The sequence below is a fragment of the Zingiber officinale genome, chromosome 5A (assembly GCF_018446385.1).
Source record: "Zingiber officinale cultivar Zhangliang chromosome 5A, Zo_v1.1, whole genome shotgun sequence".
NCBI classification, from domain to species: domain Eukaryota; kingdom Viridiplantae; phylum Streptophyta; class Magnoliopsida; order Zingiberales; family Zingiberaceae; genus Zingiber; species Zingiber officinale.
In genome coordinates, this window is record NC_055994.1 from 144,513,299 (window position 1) to 144,526,159 (window position 12,861).

Genomic DNA, 12,861 nt, shown 5'->3' on the forward strand with positions numbered 1-12,861 from the left:
CCTTCTCCTACAAAGGGTCCACTTATCATAACCCATATCATACTTGATCCCCTCTTTTGGTGGTTCTGGAAGAGGTATTTTAGTGGATTATCTGTTGATAGGTTTGCACGACCTGTATCTTGGAGTAGGAGTCACAGAAGACTCTAAACCAAGTAAAAAATCGATTCATGTCTTTTACTTACTTTTACTTTTATATTTTATTTGTATTTCCGCTGCACTCACTTTGATTTCAAAAAGAAAATAAAAGTTTTTGAAAGCCTTATGATTCTCTCACATGCATCTCGATCCAACAGAATGTTTTCCTCTAGCAAATCCCCGAAAACATGTGAAGAGCTCTCTCCCATGAGGGGAGTTTTTGCTTCAACAAGAGGATGAGAAGCTGGAGTTCGGGGAGAGGGAGAGAGGTGCACTAGAGGAAGACTAGTGGAGATGGGATGACCTCCTGATCTAGTGTGCACTAGTGGTCTAACAGGGATTTGAACACGAGAGGAGGGCTTGCTTGTTCAGTCGAGGAACCAGAAGGGCAACATCTTTTTCTTGAAATTATGAGGGAACCATCGATTCTGCGGATGAAGTCGATATGGCATCATGTCGATCAGCAGGAGATCATGATTCTCCTATTGGGCTTGGCGCCTCTATCGCCAATCAGGAAGTCCCCTCCATGGGGGATGTAGCTGAAGCTAGTGATGCTCTCTTCCTGGGGGTCACCTCGGTGAGGTCAACAATTCTTATTCGGTGCGCTTCTAGTTTTATCGTCATAAGCTTCATCACTTTATTTAGAGATGCCCTAATCATCGTGTCCGCTACAAAAAGTAACATGCCTTCAATTCAATATCAAAACTTGTGAAGATAAGAAATCTTACCAAATTAAGCAATGAGAAGAGCTGGTCTGGGGCTAAGGCCAAATATGTGCAGTAGTCCTTTCTCAAGTAGGACATTATTGTTGAATTGCAAACCTCTTCTGGGACTCACTATGATAGACTCGCTCCAAATGGTAGTCCTTCAAAGTTGGCAATTCTTACTACTAGCAAGTTGTCCAGGAGATGGATCCATGAGGTTTAATAAAAAAAAAATTGGGGTTTTCATGCCTTATGGGATGAAAGGAGCTCCTTGATCAGACTAATCCCAGAATTGGATGAAAAAAAGAAGACTCTGTCATCTATTTTCTTCGGGCAAAAAAATGAGCAGATAGTGGAATGTGATACAAGCAAAAGAGAATCACAATCTCAGTTAAAATATGGAAGGAATTAGGACCAAGATGTGATAACAATATATGAAAATATTGCGACACTTATATGAAGAAAACATGGATAGGTAAATGTAGACCACTCAACATATGACTTCAGAAGACGGTTACAAAGTCTAGAGGAAGGTGATCTAGTTGATCATTACCATTCAGAAGCCTTAATAGATAATCAGCTGAGACTCCATAGGTCGTCCTTAGTCGGTATAAGGATGCCTCAATAAAACTCGAAACAGTAGATCTATAACAAAGAGTGGAGGAAGATTCACTGGCCATGGAAGAAAAGAGGGGTTGTAAAAGTGGACTAAAATCACTTACTTTGTGGATAAGAGAACTTAAAGATGAAGAAGACGAAGAAGCGGTGACGAGAGAAACAACAAGTGCATACAAGAGCGTTCTTATTTGATCTAATATAGCCTGATTCATTCAAGAGGAATCGTTGGATCTCTATTGTTAAAAGGTGGAATCGATTTTTTCATCATAGGATTGAGAATATGGAACAAAAAAACTCAAGATAGTCATTACATGTTAAAAAATGCTTAGTTTTCTTAACCGTAAGTCTCATCACATTAATGTGATACAACCTCGGAGGACGTTGGTGCATTCTGGATCTAAGAATCAAGGCGGATGACATAAGAGGCTGCTTAAAAGGAGTGGTTATATCAAAGGACATAATGACTGAGGCATACTAGCATTTAATACATAATCTCTTGTAAATATATAATGGATTTTGCCATAGGGCTTAAGCAGTCGAAGCAGATGGGGTTCTTTTGGTTACACCACAATCCTATCAGTCAGACTTTTACCTCCTTCGACTAAACATGAAGAGGAGACTTGTAATCCGGAAGGTGATTAGTAGGTGCAATATGGATAAGCGAGGATTGGTGAGAACTATTGAAATGGTTCCAAACAAAAAACTCTCAGGCCTCCCGGCTCCATAGCCTCTCGAGCCTCCTGACTTCACAGCCTCTCAGGCCTCCGGACTTCACAGTCTCTCGGGCTTCCTGGCTTCTTGGGCCTCCGGCTCCACAGCTTCTTGGCTTCTCAGGTCTCTCGGCTTCACAACCTCCTAGTCTCTCAGGCCTCATAGCTCCACGACCGCTCGACCTCTCAAGCCTCTCGACTGCACAACCTCCTAGCCTCTAGGGCCTCCCAGCTCCACAGCCTCCCGATCTCTCGGGTCTCTAGAGTATACAACCTTCTTGGGCCTCTCGGCTCTTAAACGATGCAGGATAAATGATCATTTCAAGAAAAGAATAATCATCACAAATCTCAGATTATTATGGAAAAAATAAAAAGATGAATAAATGTTACATTATTTAAAAATTAAATAATGACAACAGGAGAATTAGAACAAAAGGAAAAAATCTATTAATCTCATATTATTATAGAAAAAATAGCAAGGTGAATAAATCTTACATTATTTAAGAAATTAAATAATGACAACGCGGGGATTAGAACAGAAAGAAAAGGTATGCTCTCTCTTTCTAAAAAGTAATCCTTTCTAGCATCCAAAATACAAATACACATATCTAAATACATCAAAATCCTAATAGTCATCTTCTTCATTCTCTAACTTGAGTGTCATAGTGACTATACCATATGATCGTCATTTTAATCCTTTTTTTATGCATCTTCTTTCAGATTTCTTTCTACATCATCATCTCCGTTGTTACTGGACGATTGATAATTAAATTAACAACGTGGACAACTAATCGATGAAACACATATCCACGTAGGATCACATGCAGTGACGATCTAGCTAGAGACACACCAATTTCCCACTGGAGTTTTATTATATGAGTGTTATTGTTTTGCTAAATGTGCTCCATGGGATAATAATACTCATCTAATTCCAAATAAACTTTACTGTCCCATTCACTGCAGTTGTTGAGTCTTTAGGCAACTTTAGGTTCATATAATTTTAACAAAGTTGTTATTTTGATAAAATTATTACATGAGTTAATATTTGTTTAATTTCATAAACAAGTTGAGCTTGTGTAAGTGTTTGTTTGTTTTTTTATTATTTTTGAATAGGCTCAAATTATGCCTTTATCTAACAAATGTTATTATTGTATCATTTATGTATTTAAAAAATTTATCAATTTTTGCTAAAATATTATCGTATGATTTTGATTGTTTAGCTAAAAATGCCTAATAGGCCAAGCTCCTCAACACTCCCTAGGGTACATGCCTTTTTGTATTAATTTTTAGCAAGGTTAAGTCCATCTAGTAAGTTTGTCAAAAACTAAATGGATCCATATATATTAGTGGGCAAGTTTAGGTTCAAATTATGTCTTTTTATTTAATCCTCATCTCGGGGTCCTCCTAGATCCGAAAGAAAGGTAAATCATAAGATGTCACCTAGCATAGTATCCCATTGCATGGGATCATGTGTAACCCACAATACATTTGGCATTAGGAATCGACCCCATAATTGTTGTAGTAACATCACGTCCAAGTATCAACTGTGTTAATTTGTGAGGCTAAAAAAGTATTATTATTGAAGTAAAGGTAATATCACTCATCCTAAATGGTTTAGTATCGTCACTCCTACAGTAAAATATAGGTTGATAAATCACAAGGGGTATTCTGCCCCGAGCACAATAGTTCTTTCTATGAGAAAGATTAGGCATCCAATGATATATTATATATTTACTGAAAATTAATCTTAAAATTTATTAGAGTAAATATTCATGAGATATCACATCTCTCAACATGTAAGAAAAAAGTATTATTATTGTGGCAAAAGATGAATACGCTCGTCCTCAGCGCCCCCATTTAAAAAATTAGTATTATTATTATTATTGTTCTATAGGGTGAATTCATCAATTTCTACTTGAATTATATCATAATTAATAGTCCTGAGTATGTTGTTCATTCTCTAGGCAAACTATAAATATAATTAGTCGATCACAACCATGAAATGAAACAAATTATGATTAGTATGGAACTCATTAATTTGACCTTGGCAATATATATTGGAATAATGAGGAAATATCTTATGAGCTGATTGAGGAGGATATAAGTAGGAATATGACACTGAAGTTAAGAAAATATTTTTATATATTAAAATTCTATACCTATTTAAAGTTTCAGATTTTATAGTATATTCTTTTTTTTAAAAAAAATAGATGGCGAATTAACTTGTAGTTAGCCCAAAAAAAATGGATTTTCGGAAACGTGTTTTGAATTAAGTTGTTTTATTGTAGGTGTATGTATTTAACTTTATCATGAGATTGCACGAATATAACAAAAATAATTTTAGAAACATCTATTTTCTAAACCAAATTTAAAAAAAAATTAAGAAACATAAAATAAATAAAATTAACATGAACAATCTTGACATGAATAAAATTCCTCATAAGTACGCTCAACAAACTTGTCCTTCATAAAAAATTAAACAATATGTTTATCAACTCATAGATTCTAAACAAACTTGAAAATAAATTCTTTATCAAGTCAGCGAAGGAGCTACAATTAGGGGTGTTCATTATTCGGGTCAATCTATTAATCCACCCGATCCAAATAATATTCGGGTTATTTAATTTGGTTAAATGAAATTCGGACCGGTTGAATGAACTGATCCAAAATGTTAATTGGATTAATGGTTTGATTTTGGATTTAACTCCCCATCCGAATAACCGCCAGAAACCCGAATAAGGAATTAATATATATTTTTTAATTTTTTTAATATAATCTTTGAAATCTATTTTGGAATGTGTAAATTTTTTTCTTATATTGAATAAAACTATTTTATCAAATTTAAAGCTTATTTATTTATAAATGTAAATTATTAAGAATTTATTTATTTGAAGAAGATTAAAAATTTGAAATGAAAAAAAAAATTGGGTTAATTGGTACCCGAACTGAATAACCCGAATTAGTTTCGGGTAATTCAGTTTGATTTATAGCTAATTCGATTTAATTCTTGGTTGGATTTAGAAAATTATAAAATCCGAATAACCCAAACCGAATAATCCAAATAATCCGAATCGAACTAAATGAACACCCCTACCTACAATCAAGAAAGCATATATGAGAAGGGGGAAGAGGAAATAGATGTTGCTCGTGTGTGTTGTTTGTGTCGAGAATATGTAAAATACATATACATATCTCCCAATCTTATATTTATGTGGGAGGCTTGAAGAGCTGTTTGACATTTTTAAAAAGATGCCTTGGTATAAAATCAAGACTGATTCAAGCAAGCAACTAGATAAAAAAAGAATGTTTCAAGCCAAGCAACTAGATAGACAAATCCAAGCAAAGTTTTCATCTAGTGGAAGATCACAAAATAGTTATGACAAGGATACTAAAGTCAAAAACCTTCTGTAGTACTTTTAAACTTCACATTGCCATTAACTACTACTGCATGGGCATCCAAGCAACTTAAGAAACTTCAAAACTAGTCGCTAAAAGGATGCAGGAAAGCAAAAACCCAACATAAAGATTCCAAATAGCAGCGCAGTTGGGCATTAATTAGCAGTCGTCTGTTGCAGTTTCTAAGTTTTCAGTCTTTCCTGCATTCTGCAGTATATAATAAGAATGAAAATATAAGAGTTTGAAATTCATGAGAAGACTTACTAGTTGAAAACAAGAATGTATTAGTAGATAGTAAATTGAACCTTGGTAGGTGATATAGATGATAGAAACTCTTTGTCTTCAGGAAACAACTGGAGATTTTTGGTCTTCAACAAGTAGTCCACTGCATCTTCCTCAAAGTCCAACAAGCAACCAAGCCTAATGAGCTCAGCAAGTGAAGCAATCTGGTCCGGCATTTCAAACAATAAGCCCTTTGCTATCACATCGGCAAAATTTGTTGCATATTCAATGTTGTGCCTCTTTCGCTTCGTTCCACCTTCATCTCTTTGTAAGAATAACTTCGCCTTATCTTTTTCCCAACGGAACATTCTAATAGCTTTTGAATCTAAAATTGTTCCAGAGGATAGTGTTAGCTTATAGCTAATTGTAACAGGTTCATCAATTTCCAAGACTTCTAAATCAAGTAAATATTTGACAAGACGATGCCTTTCATTAGCAAGTATATCAAGAGAAGTATCAGAAAGAAAAGCGAGCACAATCCTCAGAACTCCAGTGTTTGACACCAGAGATCTTGGGTCGACTTTCCTAACACACGCAGTGGTCCTGAAAGATTCATCATTTTCTACAGCCTCAGAAATTGATTGAACACCAATGCTGCGATAGATCTTGTTCATATTTGCTCTAGAAAGTGCAGGAGTGGTAACTTGAGGATACCATACAAAGATTGTCCCAGAAACCTTGTCAAATAGTTCCTTCAGCAAGAGATCATCGGGAATAAATACATCTTGTTTGTTTGATAGAATGATCTCATCATTACTTTCAACTGGTAATTTTGATAAGCTTCCCAGCAGAAGTTTCTCGGTGTTTCTATTCCAGTGCTTCGCAATGAAGACCCAGAAAGCGGAGCATTGCTGCACAGTAAGGTGGTGTGCTGAAACTTCCCACGAGGACCAGAGCTTGCAGTAGTCATCAACACATGGACTAAGCCGAACCCCAAAAACCCTTGAAAAGAATTCAAGAAGCTTTGTGTCATAGTATTTATCCAAAATGAAGAGTTGGGAACCAAACAGGTCAAGCTTATCATGTAGTATGCAACTGTTGGAGCTCACCCATTCTCCACCACCCCGTGGGATCCAAATCCACTCTGCAGCTTCATTATCAGGCTCCCATTTATGTTCATTCAAGAACAGGTACACTCTCGAGATTGTAGTAATATCAGAGTGACACTTGATATGAGGTGCCAGTAACAGGCATGCTTGAGTGGCATCCACAGATACACCAATTTCTTTAAGCTCCCTTTTATAAGATGCAAATTCAGAACCATAGAAAATGTCATCAACGAAAGGACCGTCGTTCCTTTGCAAATTCCACTTAGGATCAAAGAGAATGGTCTCTTCTGGAGTTCTGTAGCCAAGAACTGTTTTTATCCATTTACTTTTCATCTTTTTCTTGAACTCCTTTGGAAGAGTTTCCTTCAGATTGCGAATGCACTGCAGCAAGGATGCAATGCTAACTGCATTAATGACAAAAGGATCTCTGGGAAAGTTGATGCTATCTATGACAAATTTAGCTCCCTCTTTGAATTCAACTACAACACCAAAGGCCTGGAGCTCATTTTTGAAACCATTGATCTCATTGGAATAACCATAGAAAGCAGAATTGCCATCGATAAATGGAAGATTTGTTATAGCTGAGATAGGCTCCCACTCTGGACTAAATAGGATTGAAGCTTTTGGAGATCTGAATCCAAGATTAGTGTGCAACCATTCTTTCTCAAAGGAGAAATGGAAAAGATCATGCGTCAAAGTAATTTCCTTTTTTACAAACTGCCTATAACATGATAACAGTGCCAGAACATTTTTGTTTGTGATCAATGTTTTCTTTAAAAGAAGATTCAGTTGAAGAGCAATAGCTTTTGTGAAGTCATCGATGGTTACTGCTACTCCAACTTTCTTTAGCTCTGACTGATATGATCTGATTCTACCGCCATACATTGTCTCATCTATTATCGGAATGCCACTGACAACCTGAAGAAGGCATTCCCATTCTATGACAGCCAGAAAAGATTCACCAGGATTTTGATAGCCAAGCTGGGTCTTCAACCATTTAGTTTGTGATAACTTTCTAATGAGATCATCAGGAATGTTAGCATTTCGTATGCATTCAAGTATAAAAATGGCATCATCAACAGATACTGAGCTTGAAGGCATTTTGAAGTTATCAACCACAATCTGATAATTTTTGTTGAATCTAACTAAAACACCAAACAATTGCAACTCCGTCTTGTAATCAACAATCTGCTCGCCATAGAATGAAGTATCTATGAAAGGGAGATTACTGACATGTGATGCAAGTGTCCATTCTGAATCAAGTAATATGGATTCTGATGGAAATCTGAAACCAACAGATGTTTTTAGCCATCTTGCAGTTTTGGTGCTCTGAATTAGATAGTCAGGGGACAAGCTTACGTCTCCCAAATATCTGACCAAATTGAGCAACGAAAAGACTTTTGCTCGGGTTAACGTGGAATCAGCTGTTGCAGTCCTGATATGGCTTCCAATATATTCTGATGCATCCGTAAAATCAAATCTGACTCCAATTTCTTTAAGTTCTTCAGTGTATTCTGTTATCTTTTCACCATAAAAATCTTTCAGGATTAATGGTATGTCAACAAGTGTTGATGCTACCTGAAGTAGTCTTCCCCAACCTGAGCTCGGCAAGAATGACTCAGAAGGTGGCTTGTAACCAATTGATGTCTTCAACCAGCTTCCAGTTTTTATGCTGCTAAAAAAGTTCTGCAGCCTATAATTAGTTCCACGAGATCTTATATTTCTAATCCATTCAAGTAATAAGAATGCATTGTCCGTTGTTAAAGGAGAATAAACAGTTTTGATAGCTGCATTTGGAGGATAAACTTGTGGAACATCAGAGGCCTTTCCATGTTGCTGTAGGAACTTCAAAATCTGTCCTTCACGTGTAACATTTCCTGCAAAATTGGCAGTGGCCAAATACTCCCTGCTTAGTACAAAATATTTGTAAGCCCTCCAAGGATTTGAACCGATTAAGGTTATCCATTTGGCCATGCTGGCTGGCACGAGGACTTCTGTCTTTTCAAATATCACTTCGCCAGACTCATCTACTATTGGCAAATGAGAGAACAATGTCTGTAAGCACCATTCGCTAGCATAATTATACTTACGAGAATGATATAGAAAATGAGTGAAGGCTATGACAAGCTTGCTACTAGTTAGTGACTTGATCACAATTGACCCATAGTCATGAAGACTTAAACTCTGCAGCTTCACAGAATTCTTGAGCCAATCCATTACTCCTGATTTTGATGTTCTTAAAGACAATTGCAAGGTTTGTGGCATAAAATATAATTTCGAGACAGATATAAACTCCCGATTCCAGTTAATAAGCCACGTGATAATCTGATGATCACCGTTGGCAATACATAGATTCTGATAACCATTAGTTGCTTGTGATACACTTAACAAAGATAGGCCGCCAGTAGAATCAATAAACCTTAACAGAGGTATGTCCTTAAAACAAGAGTTCCATTTCTGAGCAATGAAGTGTAGAAGCTCTACATAAATATCATCAGGCATTCCCTTTGGAAGATTAGAACCCTGAATGAATGATGGATACCATGCTAGATCAACGTAGTCCACTCCCAGAAATCCTAGTACATTAGTATAGTCATCGTTATCCAAGTAGGCATTCACAATATGACTTCCATGTGAATGCAGGTTAAGTATATCAACCCCAAACTTCTGAGCTTTCATTAGAACACACCAAAATGCAGGAGCAAGCCTCTTAATTTCACTGGGCTTAAAGAACATCTTTTGTGAATTCTTTAATTCACATGGTATTATACGCTCGGCAACAAGTTTTTCTTTGATGGATTGTCTCACAGGATCTAGCACCTTGATATGAGATTCCTCCACTGGTATGAAATTGAACAAGAAGGGAATGGAAAATGATGGTGCCTCATATGCCCCTTTAATTAGTGTAGTGAAAGCATTCGTAAATGCAGAAGGTACACAGCTAAGAATTCCTTCATTCCATGGGCTATTCAGTTGTATCGACTCCCTTGAAGAAACCAGAAGGAAATCAGCCTGGATTATAAATGGGAAACCAGTCTCCATGTCAGTAGGAAGAAAGGAATACACGCCAGACATTCTCATCCCACCACGATTCAGCCGCCTTCCAAAGGGAAAAGCCAGAGTAATCACCCATTCATCAACTTCATCCCTCTTCTTTGAAATGCATTCCCGTTTTACAGGGAACCTTTGCTTCCACATGTAATAACAGCATTGTTCCTCATCACCCTTGTCGCCCTCTTGAGCAGTAAGATGTAGAGGGTATGATTCGGCATTCATGTTCCTTCTCGTTTGGCAATTGTCTTCACCAGATATTGAGATCTTGCAGCCAGTATTACACTTAGAGTTATCGCTATCTCCCCTCACAGATAGTTGCCTAATTTTTGAAAGAAAAAGAAGGACCTCAGGTTGTAAATTTGATAGTTGTTCCTTCACAACTGACTCTTTTTCAATCTTCAAAGGCAAGATTATAATAGTTGTAGGAAGGCTTTCCGAAGGACCATATAAATTTTGCAAATCAGAAAGGCTCGGATTCTCGTCAACCCACTCAGGCACAATGTAACCTAGGTTGCAATCAGGTGATGGTTCCTCATTGAAGCATATTTGATACCCATTGCTGAAGATATAGGGCTTACTGGATATCAAAAAGACACTTTTGAATCCTATGCCTGCAAATTGTTAAGTAAATACTATTATAGTCGAACTCTAAACACTAATCATTTGAAAATAAATATGCTTATAAAGTAAATGTGAAATTGTATTGCAGATGCTCATCTATTTGAACCATGAAACTTATGATGTAACTTCACTGATTAGGACAAAGGTAATAATGATACCCTCCGAACTTGGACTTGACACAAGAAAATATATCTTTTAGTTAGCAAAATGATTGTCATGAAGTACCTATATGAATTTCCCGCAATTTTTAGATTCACTCAAGATTATTAAATCAATGGCATAACATGACTTGATCTGTTGTGGATGTTTGACATGGAACAAATCTTTATTGAGGAATGTGGAAACAAAATAAATTAGACAATATTGAAATAGTTATTATTACATGATGAAAATGACCAATTTATATTCATAACATATATCAAAGTGTGCGGAGTGTCAACATGGCATGAAACAGATTTATGATGATTCCGTTCAACAACAAAAGCTCCAACGATAATATGTGGAACCTTAGTTTGCACAAATGGTGCATCAAGAAATAGCACATGACTTCAAGGGCATTGATAGTTTATACCAGATGCTTCGTTAAGGGATCACATGACTGGTAACTTTATGTTGAAGATACTCCTCTAGGATGATATAGGTATTTCACCCTACATTTCAAATAATAAGTTGTGCTGTGCAAGAAGTGATGCTTAATGTCTGGTTGTGTCTTACATGGTGAGGTTCAATATATAGTCCATAGAAAAAATGTTTTCACAAAAAAAAAAAACTAACATTCAAATAGAACCAACAAAAAAGAGTAAAAAGTGCATACCTTTCTCTCCTATGTAGCCAAGGTGTCGTTTCCCTTTCTTGGTTGACTTACCAATCCTACAAATGGAATCAATGTTCGATGGAGAGAAACCTATTTCATTGTTAAACAGAAGCAGCGTTGTTTTGGCTCCAGTCATCGTGATATCCTTCGAAGTAATCAGAAACTCAAGGGATGGAGTGACGCCCTCTGCATACTTGTTGTCCTCTGCATTCTGTCGAATGCAAATTGATAAATAAAATACGATTGAAAATGGTTGGTAGAGATGGCAATCCATAGCACAAACCAAGACCTAGAATCCGGAAAGAGTTAGTAGAAACTACAGTGACCTGAACAAGCTCCATGAGGAAGTGGACATCCTTGGAATAAAGCTCTTCGGAGAGGTAGAGGACGGCCTGATGGATGTCCTCAGCCAGGGGGTTCTTGTCATCTCGCCCAATGTAGTACCTCTCTCTGCGTATCCACTCGACGTGCTCGCGAGGGGTGGAGTAAGCAGCAGCCATTAGAGCAAGAGCGAGTGCAACAGCAGCAGCACAGCCACAGGAAGAAGCAGAAGAGTGCAGGTGGCACGAAGCATTGGCAGCAAAAAAACAGGAGTAACTTAGCGGAGAAGTTAACTTGGAAGAGGTGAGAGACAATAAAGATTAAAGAGTTGCTTGTTTTCGATGGAGGAGGATACGAAGAGTCGATATGGTTGATTAGGATGGAGATGACGCGTAAGTTTTGCTTTTCCCGTGTACTTTTGCTTTCGTTGAACTTGATGCTCTGCATCCACTGTCTTTATTCCTTTCTTTCGATTAATTCGCACGCAGTGCAGTGGACGATCTAGCTAGGGACTCATCAATTTTATACTGGAGTTTTATTATACGAGTGTTATTGTTTTTCTAATTGTGCTCCATGAGTATTATTATTGTTTTTCTAATTGTGCTCCATGGGCTAATAATACTCGTCTAATTCAAAGAAACTTTCTTCTGCTATTCATACAAGTTGTTGAGTCTTTAGGCAGGTTTAGATTCATAACCCCCACCCCCCGGGGTCAAGTGATCATCTTAATGTTTCCAGGATGGTCCTATATTCTCTGAAAATGGATAAATCACGGAGGAGATATTTATCTTAGCACCTTGATATTTTATATAAGGGAGATCAGACACCAATAAAATATTTTACATCCATTAAAAATTGACTCCAAAATATATTAGAGCAACCGCTCATGTAGATTCCAATTGTATCAATCCATGGGACTCCTGCCCTCGAGCTATGGTATCATGGTAAGAGGTGGGACGAGCTCCCTAGATAATGAGGATTCAAATCTTACATTTAGGGAGTTTGAAAAAGTTTGAAAAACTTATGACGTTGAACTATCCGTCAAGACCTATCCACGCTCATCGATTTACATGATAATTGGTTGGTGTTGGACTCCATGGTCGTTTTGATGTGATCAACCAAATTGGTTAGGTCCTGCTTTGTGTTTGATCCATGTG

The 12,861-nt window shown here is 37.0% G+C and overlaps 1 protein-coding gene across 1 annotated transcript; it reads right to left on the reverse strand.

Moving 5' to 3' along the window:
• Nucleotides 1-5,493: 5,493 nt before the first annotated feature.
• Nucleotides 5,494-12,047, reverse strand: LOC121982217. The gene is made up of 4 exons (XM_042535182.1): nucleotides 11,710-12,047; nucleotides 11,384-11,594; nucleotides 5,869-10,559; nucleotides 5,494-5,770 (listed from the first exon to the last, which is right to left on the reverse strand). The coding sequence occupies exons 1-4, from the start codon at nucleotides 11,881-11,883 to the stop codon at nucleotides 5,723-5,725; spliced, it is 5,124 nt and encodes a 1,707-aa protein (XP_042391116.1). The 5' UTR covers nucleotides 11,884-12,047; the 3' UTR covers nucleotides 5,494-5,722.
• Nucleotides 12,048-12,861: the final 814 nt, after the last annotated feature.